Source organism: Pollicipes pollicipes, unplaced genomic scaffold (assembly GCF_011947565.3).
Source record: "Pollicipes pollicipes isolate AB1234 unplaced genomic scaffold, Ppol_2.1 Scaffold_2555;HRSCAF=2994_pilon_pilon_pilon, whole genome shotgun sequence".
Taxonomy (NCBI): Eukaryota; Metazoa; Arthropoda; class Thecostraca; order Pollicipedomorpha; family Pollicipedidae; genus Pollicipes; species Pollicipes pollicipes.
This window is the reverse complement of record NW_023596136.1, coordinates 19,549,518-19,576,893: the sequence shown is the minus strand read 5'-3', so window position 1 is coordinate 19,576,893 and position 27,376 is coordinate 19,549,518. Positions and strand designations below refer to the sequence as shown.

At 50.1% G+C, this 27,376-nt stretch overlaps 2 protein-coding genes across 2 annotated transcripts; both read left to right on the top strand.

Annotated features, from left to right (window-relative positions):
- Nucleotides 1–2,312: 2,312 nt before the first annotated feature.
- Nucleotides 2,313–9,733, top strand: LOC119098823 (larval cuticle protein 1-like). The gene is made up of 4 exons (XM_037221875.1): nt 2,313–2,321; nt 3,114–3,251; nt 8,041–8,238; nt 9,722–9,733. The coding sequence occupies exons 1-4, from the start codon at nt 2,313–2,315 to the stop codon at nt 9,731–9,733; spliced, it is 357 nt and encodes a 118-aa protein (XP_037077770.1).
- Nucleotides 9,734–17,556: 7,823 nt separating this feature from the next.
- LOC119098813 (larval cuticle protein 1-like) lies at nt 17,557–25,414 on the top strand (the record flags this gene model as incomplete). Its single annotated transcript, XM_037221863.1, has 4 exons — nt 17,557–17,565; nt 17,956–17,982; nt 18,153–18,290; nt 25,163–25,414. Coding segments are annotated over exons 1-4 (426 nt in total), but the record flags the coding sequence as incomplete, so codon positions are not given.
- Between the last annotated feature and the right edge of the window lie 1,962 nt (nt 25,415–27,376).

Genomic DNA, 27,376 nt, shown 5'->3' with positions numbered 1-27,376 from the left:
TGCCGCCAGGACCAGAAAGCAGTTGAGGAGAACTGACCGCATCGTAATCTTCAATATCTCGTTGACCTTTCATTCACTGACCATTGACCATACGTTGACCATACGTTAACCAAGCATTGCTGCGCAGTCGAAACTTATCGCATCATCGCGTAGTTCTTTGTCCATCCGCCGTTGTTCGTGCGGTGGCTACCACATCCCTCTAGGAGATATCTACATGCCATGACACACCGCGACCACAAACGGTGGCGTTAGCGGGCGCGAGCCGGTGACCACAGCCGTGCCAGTGACTGCTCATGCCACGCCGTGCTATGTTCCTTCTTCTCAAGAGCAGGAAACTTGCAAAAGTGCCGGCGCAACTGTTCAATGGCAAATTGTTCATTCATTACCATACCCGGCTCTGCCTACCATTGCGCCACGATTTCCGAACATAGTGACATCCAGGTGTCTACCCTGCCCGTGAGCGACGAACACGACAGGGGAAGCTGGAGAGCGTGTATTGCGTATAGTACGGATAGTTTCATCCTTATATAAAACTGAAAGGTGAAAGCAATAGACAGGTTAAGTCCGAATCTCATGCCCATCTTCAGTGTCCTAGCATCGCCAACTTTACCCGAAGAAACTTGACCACTTCATTGCACCAGTCCCGAAATGTGAGAGTGAAAAATTCAAGAAATGCTTTGTTAATGAAACTTATGAGGTGAATATCACACCTTGAGCACCCGTTTTTGCAGTTTTTAGTCAGTTAACTGATAACAAATTTTGACCAAACATTTTCTGTCTCTATCTTAATCCAATTATTTTGGCTTTTCTTGGTTCCACTCAATTGTAATACAACTTCATTTTTCCTTCTTTTCCGATCATGTTTAAAGACACCATCTATGGCTTCAAGTGCTGATCAATTTCCCTGCAAAATGTTCCAACTGCAAGCTTGCAGATAATTTATACCTATATTGGATAAATTTGTCAGCCGCCTGAACGTCTTTGAGATGCAGAAGATTTGTTGTCTTCAATATCTGTCTTTAATATCTCGTTGACCTTTCTTTCACTGCCATTCATATGCTAACCGAGCATTACCACGCAGGCGAAATTTATCGCATCATCGCGCAGTTCTTTGTCCATTCGCCGTTCTTTGTACAGTAACTAACGCATCACTATAGGGGATATTTGCATGTCATGACATACGGCGGACACAAACGATGCCGTGAGCGAGGGTGAGCCGGCGACCACAGCTGTGCCAGTGAGCGCTCTTGTCACGCCGTGCTATGCTCCTTCTTCTCGAGGACAGGAAAACCGAAAAAAGTGTCGGCAACCGTTCGATAGCAACTTATTCATTCATCATCACACCCGCCCATGTCTACCATTGCGCTACGTTTTCCGAGCCGGTGATGTCTAGGGATCTACCCCGCCCGTGAGCGATGAACACGGCAGGGTAAGCTGTAGAGCGTGTACTGCCGCCACGCAGCGGGATGGCAGCCAGTGTGCACTGCACGCGGCGGATGGCGTTTCGACCTCATTGGGAATACGAGCCAAGTCAAAACTCAAGGCCGACATGTTAAGGGCACGCACAACGTCAGCATTTTCATGGCATCACAAAGCACACGCAATCGGCCATACCCACGCAGTTCGCGTAATTGGCGTGTTTTCCTCTCGTTATTTACTCTCCCCATCTGGCTAAAAGTGATGAAGAATTGACTAAGTGTTTTATCGCATTCGTCCATGTGATGCTTATAGGCACTGTTGGGCCACGCCGTGGCTACGTGTGTTTTAAATATGCGCGGACAATTAGCTATCTTTGCATAATCGTTCCCTAAATTGTGCAGCATCTTCACTAGCCTTTCAGCATCAGTCACAACGTAAAAGGCATCCGTCATCGGCCGCTTCCCTGCGAATCATTGGCTGGTGTTCGATTGCGCGGCCGTGCCGCTCCGACGCCGACCTGAAGGTGGCGCAACCCAGAGCGTCAGCCTGTCGCCTGTACCAGGAAAACCTAGCAACTTGCTAACCGTTCTGCTTCCAACCTGAACATGTTTCTGTGCGTGGTCCGTGCCGCCGTCCCCGCCCCCTTGGAAGCGGCGTTGGGTCGGGCCGGCTCACGTGAGATCGGTGGACCGGCGGCCGGTTGTGGTCGGGTCGCCTGGCTGGACGGGTCGCCCGCTGCAGAGGGCGTTGCGTCAGGTGGGGCAGCGCCGCCGGCGGCAGCGTGACGGCCAACCGCGTCGCCCTCCCACGGCCAAATAAAAGCCCGGCCGCACAGACACCAGGCACCAGTCACTCGCCAGCAGTGGTCTCCATCTTACAACGCCACGGCAAACATGAAGCTGGTGAGTGCGGCCAGGGAGATCGGTGCTTCACATGAGGGATGTCTTTCGTATTCCAGCGGTGTCTGTGCTGTCAGTTGGGGCGCCAGGGAGGGTCTTTTAGATAAGGTCGTTGATCATCTTTTATTTTTTCCGTGTCTTTCCAAGCCAAAGTGTGTTTAGTAAACAGGTGGGTATGCAGCCATTCCGGTGAACCGCAATATTACCATGGCTTGCTTAAATTGGCCGCCATAAAAATCAGGAGCGTAATTTGACGTCCAAAACTAGCTTGGATGGCAGATTGGCACGATACCACTCTTGTCAGAAGAGATCAGAACAGGCGTGCGGACGTAGGCTGCAATTTCAGCAGTCCCTCAATCAGTGTGAAAGGCCACGTCGTCAGTCAATGTGCTGTGAGATGCTGCACATATTCCATAGCTATCCCTTGATCCCTGCATCCACTGATGAGAGAAACTGACCTGACAAAGGCGCTGAACTACGTCTTATCACGGTAAAAAGGTGCGTCGCGATTTCAGCCTCTGCATGCACTGCTGGATCAGCACTCGCCCTGACGTCACTTGGGTGTTTTTCCAGTTGATCGTAGCCTCGCTGGCGGCTCTGGCCTGCGCTGATGGCCCGCGGCCGCAGCCGGCGCCCGCCTCCTACCAGCGGCCAGCGGCCCCGGCACCAGCCTCCTACCAGCAGCCGGCGGCACCGGCCTCCTACCAGCAGCCGGCCGGCTACGGTCAGCCCTTCGCCATCCTCAGCGAGGAGAACGTCCACCCGGGCGACGGCACCTACCAGTTCAGCTTCCAGACCGAGAACGGCATCTCACGTAACGAGAACGGCAGCCCCAAGGCCGGCTACGGCAAATCCGAGTACGGCCAGCCCACCGGCGGCTACGTCCAGCAGGGTGGCTGGAGCTACAGCGACGACTACGGCAACCCCGTCCAGGTGACGTTTGTTGCCGACGAGAACGGCTACCAGCCGTCTAGCGACATCCTGCCGACGCCGGTGCCGACCGAGTACCCGCTGCCGATCGTGCCGCAGGTGTACCAGGGCGAGCAGAGCTATGGCTCTGCCCCAGCACCCGCTCCCGCCCGCTACAGCGCCCCGGCTCCTGCTGCCCGGCAGTACAACGCTCCCGCTCCTGCGGCTCCTGCTCCTGCTCCTCGGCAGTACAACGCTCCCGCTCCTGCTCCTGCTCCCAGGCAGTACAGCGCTCCTGCTCCTGCCCCCAGGCAGTACAATGCTCCTGCTCCGGCTCCTGCTCGTTATAATGCTCCTGCCCCCGCCCGCAACTACTAAAACGGATGGACGGCGAGCGCTGGGAATAGCGCATATGTGTGTGCGAGGCTGTGAGGCTGCATGAGTAATATATTTATCCGTCCGTATTGCTAAGAAATACAGGCGCGTGTAGAATAAACTGTTTTCACCGCACTCTTATGATCATTTGTACTTGAGACAAATGATGTCAACGATGTAAATGGCCAGCAACATGATGGACCGACGAAGCAACCTTTGAACTGAATGGCTCACATTCCCACCAGATCCCTGACCAGGCTTCCAGGACCCCACAGAAGAGGGATCGACAACGCCGGACTGCTAGTCAGGTCGCACGGCACGATCCGGAGCGCCGTGAAGCGTACCTGGTCTTTTGAGAGGTGGTGCCCAAATTGCCGTTTTAGGAGTGCTGTCTCATTGGATTGTTTTTCTTGTGATGAGAATATCTGCACGGCAATTGAAACTTTTCAGATCCAGGAGCTGTCCACACCAATGCACACAAAGTTTGTGTTAGTAGTTACTCAGCAGCTCAAGTGAAAGCGGCTCCGGTCACAATTAACTGCGGTGTGAAGATTTTTGAGTGGGTCAGAAACTACCTCCCCACTCGGCGGGGGGGGGGGAGACATTGGAACATCCCAATGACATGACCGATCCCAAATCGGGATTCACCTAACCAACCCTGAAATTTGGATTTCCCACTGAACTTATGCCAATATATCTTCACGGTCGGACGAAAAGTCACAAAACATATGGAGAATATCATGTGAAATGTGGTGGGGCTAGGGCGTGGTTAGAACACTCCGAGAGCGAAGGGGGTTAGGGTAGGATGGGCTGGGGTGCGGTATCTGGTAATTTCAAGAGGTAGCTTGTGCGGGGAAGGTGGCGTTGTAACGAAGGGCGCGTTGCACAACAATGCCTTTGTGCCGAATTTTCCACTTTTTCTATCACTGTTTCTTAGGGGTCTTTTGGCCCTTCCGGGAAGATTGGAGGGGATCTGGAGTTCTGTGACGCTTTGTCTGGAAACGCGGCTGTTCCTGAGCTGGACAAGCGAATCATCCTGACATGAACACGCGACTCCAAAGTTGGACACGCGACGGCTCCTGTGCTTGGCTTATTGCTACTCCAGCGATGGGCTCAGCGACACTGGACTGAGCTACGCATACGTTTCGTTCTGGCACACTTGATGCAACACGTTTCACCGCTACCGCGATGGCCATTAGTTTTCAAAGTATAATTCTAATTTATATGTGCCTTCCGTGTACGTTGCCATCTCCTTCAAAACGGGTATCTGCGCACAGGTCTATGTAAAAGATACAGTTCAGCATATGACGCATTTTCTGCGATTAAGATCCGAAAGCTGCATTCAGCAGGCAATGTGAATCGTAAACGAAGGTCTAGATATCAGTTGCTAACTACTTATTTTCGTAAACATTTTGTGACAATACAAATTTGCTCAATGAGATATTGAAAAATATGCCACGTTGTTTTGCTGCTTTGCTAAGTGCGCATGTCAGTGACACAGCAGCATTTTTGAACAGCTTATTCTTACTACCCTTGCGTGTACGCAGCATAACAAACAACAACGTAAATTTATTTCATGCTGTTGAATGACACGTCCCTCTAAGGACAGCACACACAACATATAAGATCCCGAGTTTGATACTCTAATACGAATATGGCATTGCGGCTGTTGTGGCCCATGCGAATGTTGTGAAATGGAAAGAGTAAAACTGTCGAGTTCTGATGGCTGTATGGGATGAACTATGTCTGAACTTTCCTAGAACTGTTTATCATTTGTTTCCATGAGCAACGTAATGAGCTAAGTAGACTTTCCACAGCTGGAAATATCCAGATTTCTTTACGCTTTGCCAGTGCAAAGTCATGAGTTCATTTCGTTAGCGAGATGAGATGCAAGCGCGAAATCTCTGTTTCTGTTGTCCATGTGCTGTTTCAAATTTCATCATCAGATCACCACCTCGCCAGGGTGAGCCGGGATCCAGCATGGCATTTTGGAAGAAGCCGACCTTCTAAACCGTCCCCCCCCCCCCCCCGTCTTACGGTCGGAGCCAGGAGGACCTCTGCAGCTGGAGGATGCGGATATCTCATACCGTGTACCCCGACAGGGTGTCAGGCCGTGTGACACCGCTCAGAAGAGCTCAGAGTCGTTCTGCCGTTCGGTCGAGAGTTACATGTATGTCGAACACCATCCACAGTTTCGGACTGGGGCTTTAGTAAATCTCCTTCCACATGATGGCTTTATAACTACACGCGAGCATTACTTGAAAAAATTTTCAGTTGCCACATCGACCAGAAAGCAGTTAAGGAGAAATGACCGCATCGTTATCTTCAAGGTCTTGTTGACTTTTCATACGTTGACAATTCATTATACGTTAACCGAGCATTGCTGCGCAGTCGAAATTTATCGCATCATGGCATAAATCTCTGTCCATCCGCTGTTGTTCGTGCGGTGGCTAACACATCACTATAGAGGATATTTATATGGCATGACACACCAAGACCACAAACGATGCCGTGAGGGAGCGTGAGCCGGCGACCACACCCGTGCCAGTGAGTGCTCATGTCACGCCGTGCTCTGCTCCTTCTTCTCAAGAGCAGGAAAACTTGCAAAGGTACCGGCGACTGTTTAATGGCAACTTATTCCTGCATCATCACACCGGGCCCTCTCTACCATTGCTCACGTTTTCCGAACACTGATATCTAAGTGGCTACCATACCCCTGTGAGTGATGAACACGACAGGGAAGCTTTGGAGCGCGTACGGCCGCCACGGAGCGGGATGTGAGGCCAGTGTGCCGTGTGCACGGCGGATGGCTGTCGGCCTTAATGGGATTACGAGCAAAGCCAACACTCGGGGCTAGGCTGCTAAGACAACACGCACAGTCAGCTTTGTCATGGCAGCACAAGAGACAAGCAATTGACTATACCCTCACAGTTCGCGTAATTGGCGTGTTTTCCTGTCGGTGTTTAGTCTCCCAATCTGGCAAAAAGTTGCGGAAAACTGACCAAGTGTTTTATCGGATTACTCCATGTGATGTTTCTAGGAAATCTCGGCCCACGCTATGGTGACGCTTGTTATTAAAAAACGTACGGACAATGGGTCATTTTTGCATAACAGTTTGAAACATGGTTGAAAATCTTCAACAGCCTTTCAGTACCAGTAGCAACATAAAAGGCATCCGACATCGGCCACTCGTCTATAAATCATTGGCTGGTGCTCGATTGCGTGACCATGTCGCTCCGAAGCCGACCTGAAGGTGACACGGTTTAGCGCGTCAGCCTGCCACTTGTGCTACCAACCTTGCCAACCTGCTTTCTTCTTCTTCTGCTTCCAACCTGAACCTGTCTCTGTGCGTGTTCCGTACCGCCGTCCCCGCCCTCTCGGAAGCAGCGCTGGGTCGGGCCGGCTCACGTGAGATCGGTGGACCGGCAGTCGGTTATGGTCGGGTCGCCTGGCTGGACGGGGGCGCCCACTGCAGAGGGCGTTGCGTCAGGTGGGGCAGCGCCGCCGGAGGCAGCGTGACGGCCAACCGCGTCGCCCTCCCACGGCCAAATAAAAGCCCGGCCGCACAGACACCAGGCACCAGTCACTCGCCAGCAGTGGTGTCCATCTCACAGCGCCACGGAAAACATGAAGCTGGTGAGTGCGGCCAGGGAGATCGGTGCTTGACATGAGGGTTGCCTTTCGTAGTTCAGCGGTGTCTGTACTGCCAGTTGGGGCGCCAGGGAGGGTCCTTTAGATAAGGTCGTTGATCAGCGGTCATTTCTGTACGTAGCAGACGAAGTCAAAGTGCTCTCAGTCTCAGCGCCTCAGTGTTTTTTTATATCCGTCCCAAGAAGTCTACACGGGTAGGTATATAGCCATTTTGGTGAACCGCAAAAGTAATCTAACTGGCTTAAATTGGCCCACTTAAAAACTTAGTATTTCATTTGACATCCAAAACTTTCACATGATAATGCACTGGTCAGAAGAGATCAGAACAGACGTTCGGACGTCAGGCTCCAATTTCAACAGCCCCTGAATCAGTGTGAATCGCCGCGTTGCCAGTCAACGCGCACAGATGCTGCACACATTCCATAGCTATCCCTTGATCCCTGCACCCACGGGCGGAGATCGATAACAAGGAGTGTTCTGGCAAAGGTGCTAAACTGCGTCTGGTCATGGTGAAATCATGCGTCGCAATCTCAACCCTTGTCTGCACCGTTGAGTCGGCATCCCCTCTGGCGTCAGCTGGGTGTGTTTCCAGCTGATCGTAGCCTCGCTGGCGGCTCTGGCCTGCGCTGATGGCCCGCGGCCGCAGCCGGCGCCCGCCTCCTACCAGCGGCCGGCGGCCCCGGCACCAGCCTCCTACCAGCAGCCGGCCGGCTACGGTCAGCCCTTCGCCATCCTCAGCGAGGAGAACGTCCACCCGGGCGACGGCACCTACCAGTTCAGCTTCCAGACCGAGAACGGCATCTCACGTAACGAGAACGGCAGCCCCAAGGCCGGCTACGGCAAATCCGAGTACGGCCAGCCCACCGGCGGCTACGTACAGCAGGGCGGCTGGAGCTACAGCGACGGCTACGGCAACCCCATCCAGGTGACGTTTGTTGCCGACGAAAACGGCTACCAGCCGTCTAGCGACATCCTGCCGACGCCGGTGCCGACCGAGTACCCGCTGCCGGTCGTGCCGCAGGTGTACCAGGGCGAGCAGAGCTATGGCTCTGCCCCAGCCCCCGCTCCCGCCCGCTACAGCGCCCCGGCTCCTGCTGCCCGGCAGTACAACGCTCCCGCTCCTGCGGCTTCCGCTCCTGCTACTCGGCAGTACAACGCTCCCGCTCCTGCTCCTGCTCCCAGGCAGTACAGCGCTCCCGCTCCTGCCCCCAGGCAGTACAATGCTCCTGCTCCGGCTCCCGCTCGTTACAGTGCTCCTGCCCCCGCCCGCAACTACTAAAACGGATGGACGGCGAGCGCTAGACATAGTGTCTACGAGTGTGCAAGGCTGTGAGGCTGCATGAGTGAAATACTTATCCGTCCGTATTGCTAAGAAATACAGGCGCATGTAAAATAAACTGTTGTCATCGCACTCTTATGATCATTTGTAACTGAGCCAAACAATGCCGTCGATGTAAATGGCAGGCGACATGATGGACCGACGAGGCAACCTTTCAACTGAATAGTTCACATCCCCACCAGATCCCTGACCTGGCTGCCAGGACCCCACAAAAGAGGGATCGACAACGCTGGCTGCTAGTCACGTCGCATGGCTGGCCTCGTTGCACAGGTTGTACTTTTAGGGCGCTTGTCTGGCGGAGTCGGGTGTCAGAATGGTAGGCCCCGCAGCACGGGTTGTACTTCCAGAGCGCCTGTCCGGCGGGGTCGGGCGTCAGAATGGTAGGCCCCGCTGCACAGGTTGTACTTCCAGAGCGCTTGTCCGGCGGGGTCGGGCGTCAGAATGGTAGGCCCCGCCGCACAGGTTGTACTTGCAAGGCACCTGTCCGGCGGAGTCGGGCGAGAGGCTCAGTCCGCTGATGTAGAAGTTCACGGTAATGTTGATCTGGCCGCTCGCCTTCTCCAGCGACACCTATTCTAGCAAACGGCATAAGAGTCGCCACTAGGACGTGCGGAAGCGTCTGAGTCGAGAGGCTCTTGATGCAAATCTTGCGCTTCAGATACTTTCGAGCGCGCGGGCTTTTTGTCTCTGTGGAGCGTTTCCGTCTCGGGGAAGACGTCAGAGCAGGCCTGCAAATGCATTGGCCCATCTTGGATGATATCGGAGGACCCATTTTCCAGAATCTGCCAAGCGCCACGGACACGTGCCCCACGCCGTACACTGCAGCGGGGTCTTAAGCTGTCAACAAACAGATCAATGCACTTCCAGTTTAATACACTGCAAGTTCTTCAGACGCAGGAAACGCCTCTAGGCCTCCGTTGAATTATGTCTGGAACTGAAGCCATCGGTCATCGATGTCAGTAGTGGTGGGGTTTGGTCGCCTGGTGACAGGGTTGACGCCCTTATACACAATATTTTTTAACAAAGCTAATGATACAGCAAACTATTTTGCTGCAAACATCGCAAACACAGGACTGTTTCTTGCCGGACGTTCTGTGGCAACCGTGTCCATGCCTGTCGCGTGCCTCAGGATGGTATTTAACCTATCGCCTTTCTGTACTCCAGCTGACGTGCCCCGAGCCTGAAAACTTTCCCACCGGTTAGGCAGGGCATAGGAGACATGTACCACCAGCCCACAGACAAAGAGGAAGCATGAAATACCGCGCAGGGTTTACCACAGACTTGTAAGTGTAGGAAAAGGAAGGAGTAGCTCTAAACACATGCATGGAAATGTTCGTGAGGATGACCCAGGCCAAGTTAATTTGTAAAGTTGTACGTGCCAGTGCCTGGCTACTGCAGCCGCTGGACCGCACCGGACTGACGCTCCGCGTGCCTGTGCCATCGTCCGCCGTGCTCTTGTCCACGAGCCTGCGCCGTTGTCCATCGTGTTATTGGCCACGTGCTCCATACCGGCAGTCTTCCACACTCACTCGTCGCTACGGCCGGCCAAGCGCACGTTCAGCCCCCCGTCCGATATGCTGTACCGCTAAGCAGCGCTCCTCGTCCGTGCCCCTGCGCCAAGCCGGGGACAAAGGATATCCCAGTATTTCCGCGGATCCCCGTAGCCATTCCCTGATCTCCTGAGGAAAGCACCGTTTCTCTCCAAATGGTGGGTTCTAATTCAACCAATGTCCCACACGAACTAAAACCCTATCCAGCCTGTTGGTATTTGCCGAGACAGATATGCTTCGAGCACAACTGCAACGCGGCAACAAGCAGGTTAACCCGCAGTGGCCATCCAATCAGCAGGCGCATCGTGACTAAAATCTATTTTTGTCTTGGGTAACACGGATAGTTCCATTCTTATATAAGAACGGTAAGGTGAAATCAATACGCTGATTAAATGTGCATGCCCATATTCATGCTCAGCGTCCTAGAATCACCGACTGCGTGTTAAAGAGCATCCTATAGGCGGAATTTTCACTCATTTTCCCCAATACTTAATGCGAATTTTTCACTCCTACCTGATATTGCCTAACCACACATACCAAGCCCATGTTTCCCTTTCAAATGTTCTAAGGCGTCATCCAGAACCGAGCTCACTTGAAGCAGTCAAGCATAAACAGGGGTCAACAGAACCTGGACACCCATGGCTATATCTTGTCTCACCTACAGGTGTTTTATGCCTACGTATTTAAAAACCAAGGACACCAGGTACCTTCAAGCCCAAGAGCCTCAGTGACTCCAGCCACTTGCGTGCATTAAGTTTGGGTTATTAATCACATTTATCACAATCATCAGCTATGCGCCAAATGCAAGATTTTCAGGCATCCCAATTTCTTGGGTCACACCACCCGAACACCTCAGGAAAGAAAAACCCGATGCAAACACCAGAACAGGGCAGTAGAGAATTTTTTCCACGTTTTTCTTGTATCCGAAGAAACTTGACCACTAAATTGCACCACTCCCGAAAAGTAGAAGTGAAAAATTAAGAAAACCTTCTCAGTGAACTCTAACAGCTGAATTTCACAATTTGAGCACTCCTTTTCACAATTTTTTGGTCAAACTAATTTATAACAAAATTTGACCGAACATTTTTGACGAACACCGAACAAATTTGCCTGCAAACACGCTCTTGTCACAACGCTCCCGAAAACCAGTGATTTGAACGATCCTACCAAATTTAGGCTAATCTCTGTAGTGCCAGCGATAAGGAAGATGGTCGAGCGTATTGTTCATCATCAACTAAGTTCATATTTTAAAGAGCATGATTTCTTTTCGCATGCACAACACGGATATCGTGCGAATTTTTCAACAGAGACCGCACTTACTGTAGTGACTGATAAATTACCGCGATGGATGCTGGTGAGATCGCTTTGCTTTTTTGATAGATCTGTCAAAATGTTTTAACGTTGTGGACCACCAGCTTCTCTTATCCAAGCTTAAGATATGCAATATCGACACGAAATGGTTTGAAAGCTACCTTTGCGGGCATACCCAACAGGTTCAGGTCAGATATCCTTCAGGGCATACGGTGCGCTCTCGTAGTCTTCCGAACGGGATGGGGGTGTTTTAGGGTACCGCCCTCGGGCCGCTCCTACATTCCATTTTCTCGAACGATCTAGCGTTATATTCAGAAGGCGCTACAGTGATACAATATGCCGATGACACACAGATTTTGGTTGCTGTAAAGAAAAGTGTAACGCAACAGCTTGTCGCAAACATGGAGAGTACCTTGTCAATTGCATTGGACTGGTTTAACAACCACTCTATGAAAGTAAATGCAACAAAAACACAGTTAGTGGTTTTCGGGACGAAGGCTATGCTGGGTTATATGCCTCCCGTGCATGTCATGTTCGGGTCAGCTATCATCACTGAAAGCAGTACTGTCAAAAACCTTGGTGTGGTGATGGACAGAAATCTCCCATTTGTACCGCACATTGATCAGCTTGTTGCCAGGTCGACGGGCGCTCTGATGGCCCTGTCCCATGCCAAACATGTACTCCCAAGAGATACCCTCGTTCGCATTGTCGGAACTCTAGTTCTTTCCTCCATTAGATACTGTATAGCACTATATGGTACTCACGGAGCCACCCAGTTCCATCGCGTGCAAAAACTCGTGGACTTCTGTGCGTGGGTTGTGAGCGGAAGGAGAAGGCGTGACCATATATCGGATGTTGTCAGGGATCTACAATGGCTTAGTGCTGATCAGCTCGTCAGACACCACATGTTGTGCCTGCTCAAAAAGGTCTTACTCGCGGGTCAGCTACCAGATATGGCCGCGATGTTCACACGTGCTGAGCGCACTCATGAAATGCGACAGGCTAACCAGCTGAGGCGCCCCCGAGTGGTGAGCAACTCTGGCACTCGCCGATTTAGCTACAGAGCATCGGATTTGTTTATCTGCCTGCCGCCCGACTTGCGCAATGTTCAGAGTCTAGGCCGCTTCAAGCGCCAACTTATGGAGTTTCTAATGAGTGAGGCGAATGTTGGCACATGAGTGGGTGCGTGTGTGAGTTCGATTGTGTGATGCGACAATGTGAATGCAATAGTGCAATCACCGAGATGGTCCCTTGACCGATTTGTGATGTGTTAGGCTATTTTTACTAGGTTTCCAATTGTCTCTTTTATGCCCGTTTTTACCAATGATGACTTGTAACTTTTAAAAAGTCACTGAGTCTTGTGGAAAATTACGAAACATATGGGCATGAACTCTAGGGCTCTATCTTTATTCAACTACTTATATTTTTATTGGTCCTATATGTTGTGATGCGACTTCAGTTTTTCTTCCTTCCCGATTATCTTTAAAGACACCATCTATGGCTTAAAATAATGACCAGTTTCTTTGCAAGATGTTCCAACCGCCAATTTGCATTTCATTCATATATGAATTGGATTGATTCACCAGCCGCCAAAACATGTCTGATATGCACCCAAGAGTGAACAGTGCGAAGGGAATTAAGGTAAAAAATACATTCCGTGCCTTGCATTGTCTCCTTCATTCCCTACAGATTGTTCACTCTTGAGTGCATACCAGACATGTTGGGTGCCTGGTATATTGATGCAAATTAGGTATGAAGTGTATGCAAGTTCTCAGTTGGATTATGCTGCAGAGAAATTGTACAATATTTGAAAAGGAATGTTCCCCATTTAAATATAATGAGATAAGCGTCAGATATGATGCGAAAAGTTTGCTTGTAACTATTGGTAAACTTTCCAGGCTCAAAACCGAACCTAACTAGCAAAATTTCAAAGCTTGAAAAAGGCGCCTCATTACGCCATTGTTTGATGGCGTCATGGAGTGGTTTTGTGACGCCAGCAATACCTGGCACCATCTGGCAGCAAGAACTAAAGAATACGTAGAAACGCACGAAAGCTGACGCCAACCGCCATTCTCGTCGCGGGCGCTGTGTTGGGCGGTCGATTAGTGAATGGCTTGTCTGGGGATTTTTTGCCTCGGTATTGGTCGTAAGAAAAGCCTTGGCGGACTGTTTGTCATACGTATTGTACTGTCAACTTATCTCTGCCTGCAGTGCTGTAGTCCTGACATTGATATTATGTAATGTGCGCAGTAGTTACTAACTTGTGTAATTATAACGCAGGTGCATGCAAAAATCAATAAATCTGTAACGTTGCTGTGAATTGATTGCCAGAACATTGCTAATGCCGTGGCAAAGATGGTAGGGTTGAGGTACCATGCATGTTTTTCTTGCTTACGATTATTTATGTAATTACTAGTTAACCCTGATATCACCATTGTGGTGGAATAGCATTCTCGCTGATAATAGTCATTTAGCGTGGTTAAATGAGTTATTACCAGTTATTCATAATTACAAACTGTTGTCTCATAGGCTTCACATAAGCTTGTCAACCAATGCGGTACATTGTATAATGGCACGAGTTAACAGTGTCATCGTAACACTACCTCAATACTGTACTGTGGCATGACATACCAAACAATGGTGTAGTTTTTGTTCTGTAATCCCTGCTGCTTTCACGATAAATTCCATCGTGAAAAGATGGGTCAGGCATGTGTTCTTGTACAAACTCCGCATCTGACATATGAGTGACCAAAAACACATGATACAAAATACAAATCCCTTTCAGCATACCACACAACCAATAAGTGACATCACTTGCTTACCCTGTTTTGGAAATCCAAAAACAGGTGACAAAAATGCAATCATGTCTTCTGCTCCCACAGCTATGCAACATGCTACAGCCATCAGACTGCTTCACTTAACACGCGCTCGGGTAGGGGTCAAATTGACCCCTCCGAGGGTTTTCCCAAAATGACTTCCGAACGGCGCGGTGAAGCCGCGCCAAATTTTGCACAGCTGTAGACAATTTAATAACAAAATGTGTGACAATAAACATTTAGAAGTACCTTGTAAGGTCCCTGACCTATGGTAAGTAGGAGTCAGGTCATGGTTCCAGCGCAGGCACGTTCTAGAGAATAGTTCAATCCGACCAAACAACGGAGCGTTAGACGAATCCATACATCACTGAGATCTTTTCTTAGGCAACACAACAGTTGAATAAACAAAAAGCATTGACCTAGGGTCAGGTATGAATGTCAGACCAAGGTAATACCAAACTGTTTTATTACTCTAGAGCTTGCTCTATGGGCTGGTTTCTGGTGCTCATTTCGAACATATTGATGGCAGGGACCGTATTATACATCTTCCGTGGACTTCATATAAGTCAGAATAGGTCACTGACCTAAAATGACCCAGGTCAACATTTTGTTTTAGGAACATACTGCCTAGCGTAATCTTTGTCGCTTATCCAAATGCACAATTCAAAACCCTTTTGTATCATTCTGCTCATCATGACTTTAAAAAGTCAAACAAGTTCACTAACCTTTACTGAGCGTGTGGTACTTTGCTTGGAACCATTGCTTAGGTTATAGGGGTCCTTTGGAGACAAATCTGGAATTTAACCTTGTTTGACCCTATCTGACCCGGAGGTCATGACCTAAGAACTTTAAACTTTGGCCTAAGTGAGTTCACGTACAGTTCAACACACGCTGTGAATTTCGTCTCTCTAGCGCTCTTCATTCCGGGGATCCCAGGGGTCAGATTGTCCCCCTCACCCAAGCATAGGTTGACCAACCGGTGACCCTGGCGCGTGTTGAAAGGTCAAACAAGGTCACTGACCCTTACTGAACGCGTGAAATTTTTCTTAAAACAGTTGCCTAGATTCTGGTGCTCTTTTGGACACCATTCTGGAATGTGACCTTGTTTGACCCTATTTGACCCGACGGTCATGACTTATGAACTTCAACCTTTGACCTAAGAAACTACGTACAGGTCAGACACTCTATGAATTTGGCGTGTCCAGCTCTTTTAGTTCCCGAGATCTCAGGGGGGGGGGGGGTCAAATTGACACCCCACCCGAGCGAAGGGTATCCAAACGGCTTCCCGGGCGCGTGTTAAAAATGCAGTTCACACAAGTAATCACACATGCATAACAAGAAAACATTCGATGTCGTGAAATGACACCGCGAATCGGCTGACCTTGCTCAATGCTGGAGGCATGACAGTGCATATAGATACGGTTAGATGGGCGAAATGCAAGGAAGTGATGAAGCTGCCGGTGCACACAAGGCACACGATAAAAATGCTATTAAGTGCTGTCCAAGAAACCAAACTGCAATACTTCTCCACTTTCCTCCGTACCCAGCATCTCACACAATTGAAATGCTCAGACCAAGCATGTGCATTAATGAGCCGCGCTGACCTGTCCCCACTGCCTAAATGAATTGCTAATATAATGGCATGCAAGGGATTCATTACATGGTGGAATATCTCAATGGGTTCAAAATTATGGCAAGATCATAATGAAACAGCAAATTGCCTTTGAGCACCCCTGAATCATAGATGCCAGTGTTTCTTTCAGTTTGACGCCAGCATAACTTTGTCATGTTAAATCGCAAACCTAGAGCAGGTATCAAACCATACCATTTTATTGGGATTTATTAGATTTAAAGAATACCAAAACAATGTTCTCTGTTAGAACTACAAGCCTTGCACGCACCCTTCCCATTACATCAAGATCAATACAAGCCATTGACACGTCTCATCAGCGATCACACCCATTTGAAACGCCTGATTTACACTCGAATGTCAAATCAGTGTAATCCCATACTTGCATAACCCGCGGGGCTATCAAATCGCAGGTTTTCTTGCATATCCGCACAGGTTTTCGGTTACAACACCGCATTTCGCTTTGAGCTCCCTTCAAAAACAAAGTCCCAAAAGGGGTTCATAGTAACACAACTCAAGAGTTCACACTTGAAGGGCACAATTATTTTGTTCAAGATTTAAACTTGTCATTGGACATGTGACGAATATTTAGCAAAATCTATATATCTAAAATAACTGTAATATTTCTCCAATGTTACAATGTCTGGCTAACCCATAAAACCGTGCAGGGCACCTTACTCCGGTTTACAAGACGCTAACTGGGCTGTCTGTAAAAAATACGTCAGTAAAACAAAAGAAAACGTCAGTACGAGAAAAAGGTGGATTTGCCGTCGCCTCTTGTCTTTTTTATAACATTCGGAAGCGTGCCGTTCTTCGGTACTGCACTATCTTTGCAGACAGGGGCGGTGGTATTTTCTTATAATGCCCAGTTGACCACAAGTGCCAGAACAACCTGAAAGTGCTCGCCATTAAGCTCGTGACGCGCATTCACGGCGAATTTTTTTTTTACACAGCCAATCACCTTCCGCGGATTGTACCATGCGTGCCGCATCATCGCTCGTGTTCCCTAGTTATAACCTTTATAACCTCTATAACGACGATCGTATGACGTTCTATGACGTCATCCCTGCCAAGGTGACTTTCAAGTAGTCTCCCAATAAACTTTTTTCGCACTTTTGCAGGCCTTTAGCTCAGGAACCAGAGGGCTTCATGTCTTTTTGGTCTTCACTAGCCTTTCAGCATCAGTCATAACGTAAAAGGCATCCTTCATCGGCTGCTTCCCTGCGAATCATTGGCTGGTGTTCGATTCCGCGACCGTGCCGCTCCGACCGCCGACCTGAAGGTGGTGCAACTCAGAGCGTCAGCTTGTCGTCTGTACCAGGAAACTTTTTTGACCCTGCTAACCGTTCTGCTTGCAACCTAAACCCGTCTCAATGCGTGCTCCAGTGCCGCCGTCCCCGCCCCATCGGAAACGGTGCCGGGCCGAGCCGGCTTACGTGAGATCGGTGGACCAGCGGCCGGTTTGTGGTCGGGTCGCCTGGCTAGACATGGGTGCCCACTGCAGAGGGCGTTGCGTCAGGTGGGGCAGCGCCGCCGGAGGCAGCGTGACGGCCAACCGCGTCGCCCTCCCCACGGCCAAATAAAAGGCCGGCCGCACAGACATCAGGCACCAGTCACTCCCCAGCAGTGGTGTCCACCTCACATCGCCACGGAAAACATGAAGCTGGTGAGTGCGGTCCGGAAGATCGGTGCTTCACATGAGCGTTGCCTGTTGTATTCCAGCGGCGTCCGTACTGTCAGTTAGGGCGACACAGAAGGTCCTGCAAATAGGGTTGTTGATCATCTTCCATTACTTCTGCGTCCGAAAAGTCCAAAGGTATTTAGTTCTAGTGCCCTTTTTATTCCTTGCGAAATGCCACGTCGCCGGTTGTCGCTGTCAGGCGCTGCACATATTCCACAACTATCCCTTGATCACTACATCCACTGATGAGAGAAACTGACTTGACGAAGGCGCTGAACCACGTCTTATCACGGTAAAAAGGTGCGTCGTGATTTCAACCTCTGCATGCACCGCTGGGTCGGCACCTCCTCTGACGTCAGCTGGGTGTGTTTCCAGTTGATCGTAGCCTCGCTGGCGGCTCTGGCCTGCGCTGATGGCCCGCGGGCCGCAGCCGGCGCGCGCCTCCTACCAGCGGCCGGCGGCCCCCGGCACCAGCCTCCTACCAGCAGCCGGACGGCTACAGCCAGCCCTTCGCCATCCTCAGCGAGGAGAACGTCCACCCGGGCGACGGCACCTACCAGTTCAGCTTCCAGACCGAGAACGGCATCTCACGTAACGAGAACGGCAGCCCCAAGGACGGCTACGGCAAATCCGAGTACGGCCAGCCCACCGGCGGCTACGTCCAGCAGGGCGGCTGGAGCTACAGCGACGGCTACGACCACCCCATCCAGGTGACGTTTGTTGCCGACGAGAACGGCTACCCAGCCGTCTAGCGACATCCTGGCCGACGCCGGTGCCGACCGAGTACCCGCTGCCGATCGTGCCACAGGTGTACCAGGGCGAGCAGAGCTATGGCTCTGCCCCAGCACCACGCTCCCGCCCGCTACAGCGCTCCGGCTCCTGCTCCCCGGGAGTACAACGCTCCCGCTCCTGCGGCTGCTGCTCCAGCTTCTCGGCAGTACAGTGCTCCCGCTCCTGCTCCTGCTCCCAGGCAGTACAGCGCTCCCGCTCCTGTCCCCAGGCAGTACAATGCTCCTGCTCCGGCTCCTGCTCGTTATAGTGCTCCTGCCCCCGCCCGCAACTACTAAACGGATGGACGGCGAGCGCTGGGAGTAGTGCATATGCGTGTGCGAGGCTGTGAGGCGCATGAGTGATATATTTATCCGTCTGTATTGCTAAGAAATACAGCCGCACGTAAAATAAACCGTTTTCACCGCACTCTTATGATCATTTGTACCTGCGACAAACGATGCCAACGATGTAAATGGCCAGCAGCATGATGGACCGACCAGGCAACCTTTCAACTGAATAGCTCACATCCCCACCAGATCCCTGACCTGGCTGCCAGGAGCTCACAGAAGAGGGATCGACAACGCCGGGCTGCTAGTCAGGTCGCACGGCACGGTCCGGGGTGCCGTGAAACGTCCCTGATCTTTTGAAAGGTAGCGCTCAAATCGTCGTTTTGGGAGCGCTGCTTCATTGGATTGTTTTTCTTGTGATGAGAATATCTGCACTGCAATTGAAACGTTTCAGATCCAGGAGCTGTCCACACCAATGCACACAAAGCTTGTGTTAGTAGTTACTCAGCAGCCCAAGTGAAAGCGGCTCCGGTTTATAGTCGACTACGGTGATGATTCTTGAGTGGGACAAAAACTACCTCCGCACTTGGCGGGGGAGGGACTTTGGAACATCCCAGTGACATGACCGATCCTAAATCGGGATTCACCTAACCAACCCTGAAATTTCGGTTTCCCCTTGGACTTATGCCAATTTCACTTTACGGTCGGACGTAAAGCCACAAAACATGTAGCGAATATTATGTGAAATGTGGTGAGGCTAGGGCGGAGTTAGAATACTCGAGAGTGAGAGGTGTTGGGGTAGGATGGGCTGGGTTGTGGTATCTCTAATTTGAAGAGGGCAGCTTATGCGGGAAAGGTGGCGCTGCAACGGAATGTGCGCTGCATAACAATGGCTTTGTGCCAAAGGTTCCATTTTTCTATCACTGCTTTTTAGCGGTCTCTTGGCCCTTGCAAGAAGATTGGAAAGAACCTGGAGTTCTGTGACGCTTTGTTTGGACGCGCGAATGCTCGTGAGGTGGACAAGCGATTCCGCCTGAGCTGAACACGCGACTAAGTTGGACACGCGACGGCTCCTGTGCTTGGCTTATTGCTACTCCAGCGATGGGCTCAGCGACACCGGACTGAGCTACACACACGCTTCGTTCTGGTCACACTTAATGCGATACGTTTCACCGTTACCGCGATAGCCATTAGCTTTCAAAGTATATTTCTAATTCATATGTGCGTTCCGTTTGCGTAGCCATCTCCTTCAAAACAGGTATCTGCATACAGGTCTGTGTAAAAATACAGTTCAGCATACGACGTGGCATACTGCGATTAACTGCATGCTGCGTACTGCATTCTGCGATTAAGATCCGAAAGCTGCAGTCAGCAGGCAATGTGAAGCGTAAACGAAGGTCTCGGTATCAGTTGCTAACTATTCATTTTCGTACACATTTTGTGACAACACAAATTTGCTCAATGAGATATTCATGCATATACCACGTTGTTTTGCTGCTTTGCTAAGTGCGCATGTCAGTGACACAGCAGCATTTTTGAACAGCTTATTCTTACTAACCTTGCTTGTACGCACCATAACAAACAACAACGTAAATTTATGTTATGCTGTTGAATGATACGTCCCCGTAAGGACAGCAGACACAACATATAAGATCCCGAGATTGATATTCCAATACGAATATGGCGTTGTGGCTGTTGTGGCGCATTCGAATGTCGTGAAATAGAAAGTGTGGAACTGTCGAGTTCTAGTGGCTGTATGAATTGAAATATGTCTACGCTTTCCTAGAACTATATAATATTGGTGCCCACGTGCAATGTAATGAGCCAAGTAGACTTTCCACAACTGGAAATATCCAGGTTTCTTTACGCTTTGCCGGTGCCAAGCCATGAACTGATGCAGGCTATTTAAGAAGACCAAACCTTGGTCTTGCCAAGACGAGGAACAAGCGTGAAATCTCTGTACGTTTTAATTATGTGCTGTTTCAAATTTCAACCTCTCCTTTGTAATTTGCGTTCAAAAATCGGCACCCGGTGCTAAATAAGATGGCAATCAAATGGCATCTCGTTGGCACACGTTATCTACGTGTGAAAAATTACAGAATACTGGAAAATATGTACTGTACTTAACGTCAGATAAAATTTGTAGCAGTTTGTTTTTGCGAGTCAGATCGCTAGCTGGCCAGGGCGGGCCGGGATATGGGGGGACATTTTGCAAGAAAGTGACGTTTCTGAACCGTACCCACCGTCTTACGGTCGGAGCCAGGCGGACCTCTGCAGCTGGAGAATGCGGACATCACATACCGTGTACCCTGACAGGGTGTCAGGCCGTGTGTGACACCGCTCAAAAGAGCTCAGAGCCCTTCTGCCCGTTCGGGTCGAGAGTTACGTGTAACCCGAATACTACACAGCTTAGGGTTCGTGCTCAAGTAAATATACTTTCACACGATGTCCTTCCAACCGAGTACGAATACTAGTGAAAAAACCAATTTGCAGTTGCCACCAGGGGCAGAGAGCAGTTGAGAAGAACCCATCGCACCGTCATCTTCAATATCTTGTTGACCTTTCATTCACTGACCATTTTATCATACGTTAACCGAGCATTGCTGCGCAGTCAAAATTTATCACATCATCGCGTGGTTCTTTGTCCATCCGCCGCTGTTTGTGCAGTAAGTAACGCATCACTATAGGGGATATTTGCATTCATGACATACCGCGGCCACAAACGATGCCGAGAGCGAGGGTGAGCCGGCGACCACAGCAGTGCCAGTGAATGCTCATGTCACGCCGTGCTATACTCCTTCTTCTCAAGAGCAGGAAAACTTGCAAAAATGCCGACAACTGTTCAATGGCAAGTTGTTCATTTATCGCCACAATCGGCTCTGTCTGCTATTGCGCTACGTTTTCCGAACACAGTGATATCTAGGTGTCTGTCCTGCCCGTGAGCGATGAACACGACAGGGTAGGCTGAAGAGCGCGTACTGCCGCCACGGAGTGGATGTCAGCCAGTGTACATTGTACGTAGCGGATGACGGTCGACCTCACTGGGATTAAGAGCCAAGTCAAAACTCAAGGCCGGCATGTTAAGGGCGCGCACAACGTCAGCCCGTTCATGGCATCATCAAACACACGCAATTGGCCATACCCACGCAGCTCGCGTAATTGGCGTGTTAAGTGCCATAACGCTATTCCTCTCTGTATTTGGTCTTTCCATCTGGCTAAAAGTGGCGAAGAATTGACTAAGTGTTTCATCGTGCTTGTAGGCACTGTTGGGCCACGCCGTGGCTACGTGTGTTTTTAAAACATGCACAGACAACGGCTCATTTTTGCATAATCGCTTCCAACATAGTTCAAGATCTTCACCAGCCTCTCAATATTAGTTACAACATCAAAGGCATCCGTCATCGGCTGCTTTCCTGCGAATCATCGGCTGGTGCTCGATTGCGCGGCCGTGCCGCTCCGACGCCAACCTGAAGGTGGTGCAACTCAGAGCGTCAGCCTGTCGCCTGTACCGGAGAACATTTTGACCTGCTAACCGTTCTGCTTGCAACCTGAACCTGCTTCTGTGCGTGCTCCGTGCCTCCGTCCCCGCGCTCTCGGAAGCGGCCCTGGGTCGGGCCGGCTCACGTGAGCTCGGTGGACCGGCGGCCGGTTGTGGTCGGGTCGCCTGGCTGGACGGGGGCGCCCACCAGTGAGCTAGAATTGCTTTTGAAGTAAGGTGGGAGTGAAAAATCCCATCGCAAAAAGACCGTCCTGGAGTGAAAAATCAATTCACAAAAGATGGAACTTATGAGCTAGTGACTGATGCTTCAGCAAACAGACATCTGTTTCAAGTTGACATGGTCGACACATAATATCATTAACTTGATAAAACTGTTCTGCTTAACACCTTAGGCCATTAAAGTGAAGCAGAATACATTAAAGCATAGCAACGTCATGGCAGTGTAATAAGCATACAAAATTCAGAAACACCAATAATTTGATGCTGCACTTTGCACTTCCCTTCCACAGCATTTTTAACATAAAACAAAACAAAAGAATTCAACAATAAAATAAAAACAGAAAATTTAACAAGGGCAAAGCGCTCAAACAAAAAAAAACTTGGACTCCTACACATCAGATCATCACCAAGTCAAACACAATACACATGCCTCTGGCTTCTGTTAAGACAGGGTCAGTGAAAACAAACATTTTGTCACTGTTTCTAACAAAATACCAATGCTTATTTCCATGAAAGTAGCCTAACCATGCCTAACCTAAAGAGGCCTTTCTTCATCTCATCCTGTCTAACCTGATGGTATCACAGCAGCAGTTGTGAGTTATTGATTCCTGCACAAGTCATATTGTCCTTGCCATGCACTTGACGTACTTAACCTAACTTAGAGTAGCCCATAGTTTGAACGTCATCTCAACTCACCTATCTGTTGACAGGAGCACTTATGATAAAAATATGATAAAGCTCATTTTTCGTCTGGTTCCAACATGTCTTTGTATCCGGTTCATTTTTGTATGTTTGTTGGCATCAAAGTTGACAACACACAAATCAAAACACTTCAAATCACTTTGAACAACTTATTCTGATTGCCATGGTTAACCTCTGTCAAGGGCAATAGTGGGTATGCTCCACAAAAACAATCGCTCTTCTCCAAAAGTAACATAACTTTTAGATGACCATGCCAGTTTTGCTGCTTGCCTTTTCAGCTGCAGCAAAGGCATCTATTTAGGCTTGTTTATTCATATTTAATGACAAAGTTGGAGATGCTGGCTTCACATTTTCAGTGGAATGGTCTATTTGCTTAATGCCGATATTTACCTCACATTTTAATTGCTATGCAGCTTAGAGTATTCCATGGTTACAAACATAGTGCATATATATATATATATATATATATATATATATATATATATATATATATATATATAGCAGTCATTTGCCAGTCAGCAGACCATGACAACAACGGAGAACGTCTGGTTAAAACAACCATGGGGGACCACTTCAAGAAATTTGGGACAAATAATCAAGAATATGGAACAAAATAACCCCACGGGGTGTCTTGTGGCATCATAATTTGTCTTAGACAAAATTAGATGGATTAAAACAGCAAATGGCTAGCTATGGTTACAAATAATGTGCTGAAAGCAGGTGAGGTAAGCAATTATTTGGTACACAGGAGACTTACTGGCTTTTTCAGGGCACTCTTCTCCCCTGGTCTCCCAAAACAAAAAGTCAGTACCGCAGTTTGCACACTTTGCTGACAGACAGAGCCATCCCGCTCACCCCCCAAATATAAATAGCAATCACGTCCACCAGCCTACGAAATTAAAATGCGAAACAAGTAAGATGTGCGCACACCAAACTTAAAGCGTGCAAGCGGCTTGAGTCGCTGGGGAGTCCTGGGTTTGAAGGTACCTGGCGCCCTTGCTCTGTGCATACATGGACATGATTCAGATTTAGGTGAGGCAGGACATAGCCATTCAGGTTTCCAGGTTCTGTGGAGCCTTGTTTATGTTTCCTGGTTTCAAGTGAGCTCGGTTTTGTATGACATCTGAAAACCTCAGAAAGGGAAACATGGGTTTGGCATGTGCGATTAGACAATGTCAGGCAGGAGTGAAAAATTCACATAAAATATGGGGAAAAGGAATGAGAAGTTCCTCCTCATAGGGTGCTGCTCTACACCGAAAGTCAGCAATTCTAGGACACTGGCGCCCACTGTAGAGGGCATTGCGTCAGATGGGGCAGCGCCGCCGGCGGCAAGCGTGACGGCCGACAGCGTCGCCCTCCCACGGGCCGAATAAAAGCCCGGTCGCACAGACACCAGGCACCAGTCACTCACCAGCAGTGGTGTCCATCTCACAACGCCACGGCAAACATGAAGCTGGTGAGTGCGGCCAGGGAGATCGGTGCTTCACATGAGGGATGCCTTTCGCATTCCAGCGGTGTCTATACTGTCAGTTAGGAGGCCAGGGAATGTCTTGTAGATAGGGTCTTTGATCATCTTTCATTTTTTTCCGTGTCCGACAAAGTCAAAGTGTGTTGCAAGAACGTGATTTGACACCCAAAAACTTTTGTAAGACACCCCATTGGCCAGAAGAAATCAGAACAGAAGTGCTGACGTAGGCTACAATTTCAACAGTCTGTGAAACAGTGTGAAAGGCCACGTCGCCAGTCAATGCGCTGTCAGGTGATACACATATTCAACAGCTGTCCCTTCCCTACCCTGCATCCACACCCAGAGACTGATGACAGAGGATGACCTGGCAAAGGTGCTAAACTGCATCTTGCCATGGTAAAATCATGCTTCGCGACCTGAACCCTTGTCTGCACCGTTGAGTCAGCATCCCCTCTGTCGTCAGCTGGGTGTGTTTCCAGTTGATCGTAGCCTCGCTGGCGGCTCTGGCCTGCGCTGATGGCCCGCGGCCGCAGCCGGCGCCCCGCCTCCTACCAGCGGCCGGCGGCCCCGGCACCAGCCTCCCACCAGCAGCCGGCGGCACCGGCCTCCTACCAGCAGCCGGCCGGCTACGGCCAGCCCTTCGCCATCCTCAGCGAGGAGAACGTCCACCCGAGCGACGGCACCTACCAGTTCAGCTTCCAGACCGAGAACGGCATCTCACGTAACGAGAACGGCAGCCCCAATGCCGGCTACGGCAAATCCGAGTACGGCCAGCCCACCGGCGGCTACGTCCAGCAGGGCGGCTGGAGCTACAGCGACGACTACGGCCACACCATCCAGGTGGCGTTTGTTGCCGACGAGAACGGCTACCAGCCGTCTAGCGACATCCTGCCGACCGCCGGTGCCGACCGAGTACCCGCTGCCGATCGTGCCGCAGGTGTACCAGGGCGAGCAGAGCTATGGCTCTGCCCAGCACCCGCTCCCGCCCGCTACAGCGCTCCGGCTCCTGCTCCCCGGCACTACAACGCTCCCGCTCCTGCGGCTCCTGCTCCCCGGCAGTACAACGCTTCCCGCTCCTGCGGCTGCTCCCAGGCAGTACAGCGCTCCCGCTCCTGCGGCTCCTGCTCCAGCTCCTCGGCAGTACAATGCTCCCGCTCCTGCTCCTGCTCCCAGGCAGTACAGCGCTCCTGCTTCTGCCCCCCAGGCAGTACAATGCTCCTGCTCCGGCTCCTGCTCGTTATAGTGCTCCTGCCCCCGCCCGCAAATACTAAGACGGATGGACGGCGAGTGCTTGGAATAGCACATATGCGTGTGCGAGGCTGTGAAACTGCACGAGTAATATATTTATGCGTCCGTATTGCTAAGAAATACAGGTGCATGTGAACTAAACTGTTTTCACCGCACGCTTATGCTCATTTGTTCCCGAGACAACGATGCCAACGATGTAAATGGCCAGCAGCATGATGGACCGACGAGGCAACCTTTCCATCGAATAGTTCACATCCCCCACCAGCTCCCTGACTTGGCTGCCAGGAGCCCACAGAAGAGGGATCGACAACGCCGGACTGCTAGTCAGGTCGCACGGCACGATCCGGAGTACCGTGAAACGTCCCTGGTCTTTTGAAAAATAGCGCTCAAATCGTCGCTTTGGGAGCGCTGCTTCATTGGATTGTTTTTCTTCTGATGAAAATATCTGCACTGCAATTGAAACGTTTCAGATTGAGGAGCTGTCCACATAAATGCATAACAAGTTTATTTTAGAATATACTCAGCAGGCCAGGTGAAAGTGGCTTCGGTTTAGTTAACTACGGTGTGAGGATTCCTGGGTGGGACAGGAATTACCTCCGCGCTTGGCGGGGGGAGGGACATTGGGATATCCCAATGACACGACCGATCCCAAATCGGGATTCACCGAGCAAACTCTGAAATTTCGGTTTCCCATTAAACTTATGCCAATTTCACTTTGGGGTCGGGCGAAAAGCCACAAAACAAATAGCGAATATCATGCGAAATGAGGTGGGCTTAGGGCGGAGTTAGAACACTCGAGAGTGAAGGGTGCTGGGGTGGGACGAGCTGGGGTGCGGTATATGGTAATTTGAATAGGTAACTTAAGCGGGGAAGGTGGCGTGGCAACGGAGAGCGCTACACAACAATGCCTTCTGCCAAATTTTCCATGTTTTCTATCGCTACCTTTTAGGAGTCTTTGGCCCTTGCAAGCAGATTGGAGGGAACCTGGAGTTTTGTGACGCTTTGTTTGGACAAGCGACTGCTCCTGAGCTGGACAAGCGACTCCGCCTGAGCTGGACACCCCACTCCTCCAAAGCTGGACCACGCGACTGCTCCTGAGCTGGACAAAAGAATCATCCTGAGCTGGACAAGCCACTCCTCCTGAGCTGAACACGCGACTAAGTTGGACACGCGACGGCTCCTGTGCTCGACTTCTTGCTGCTTCAGCGATGGGCTCAGCGACACTGGACTGAGCTACGCATGCGTTTGTTCTGGTCACACTTGATGCTACGCGCTTCACCGTTACTGCGATGGTCATTAGTTTTCGACTTACATTTCTAATAAACATGTGCGTTTTGTTACTTTTCCAGTTCTTTCAAAATAGGTATCTGCAAACAGATCTCTGTACAAAATACAGTTCAGCATATGACGTAGATTTTGCTCTGATTAAGATCCAAAGGCTGCAGTCAGCAGGATATGTTAATCATAAACGGAGGTCTAGATATCAGTTGCTGAATAGTTATTTTCGTTAACATCTTGTACCAACACAAAGCTGCTAAATGAGATATTGATAAATGTACCATGTTGTTTTGCAGCATTGCGTTGCAAGTGCGCATGTCAGTG

Coding starts and splice junctions, on each gene's coding strand:
- LOC119098823 (XM_037221875.1), top strand. Junction 3,252..8,040: donor ACTACGGCAACCCCGTCCAG/GTGACGTTTGTT, acceptor TTCAGCTTCCAG/ACCGAGAACGGCATCTCACG.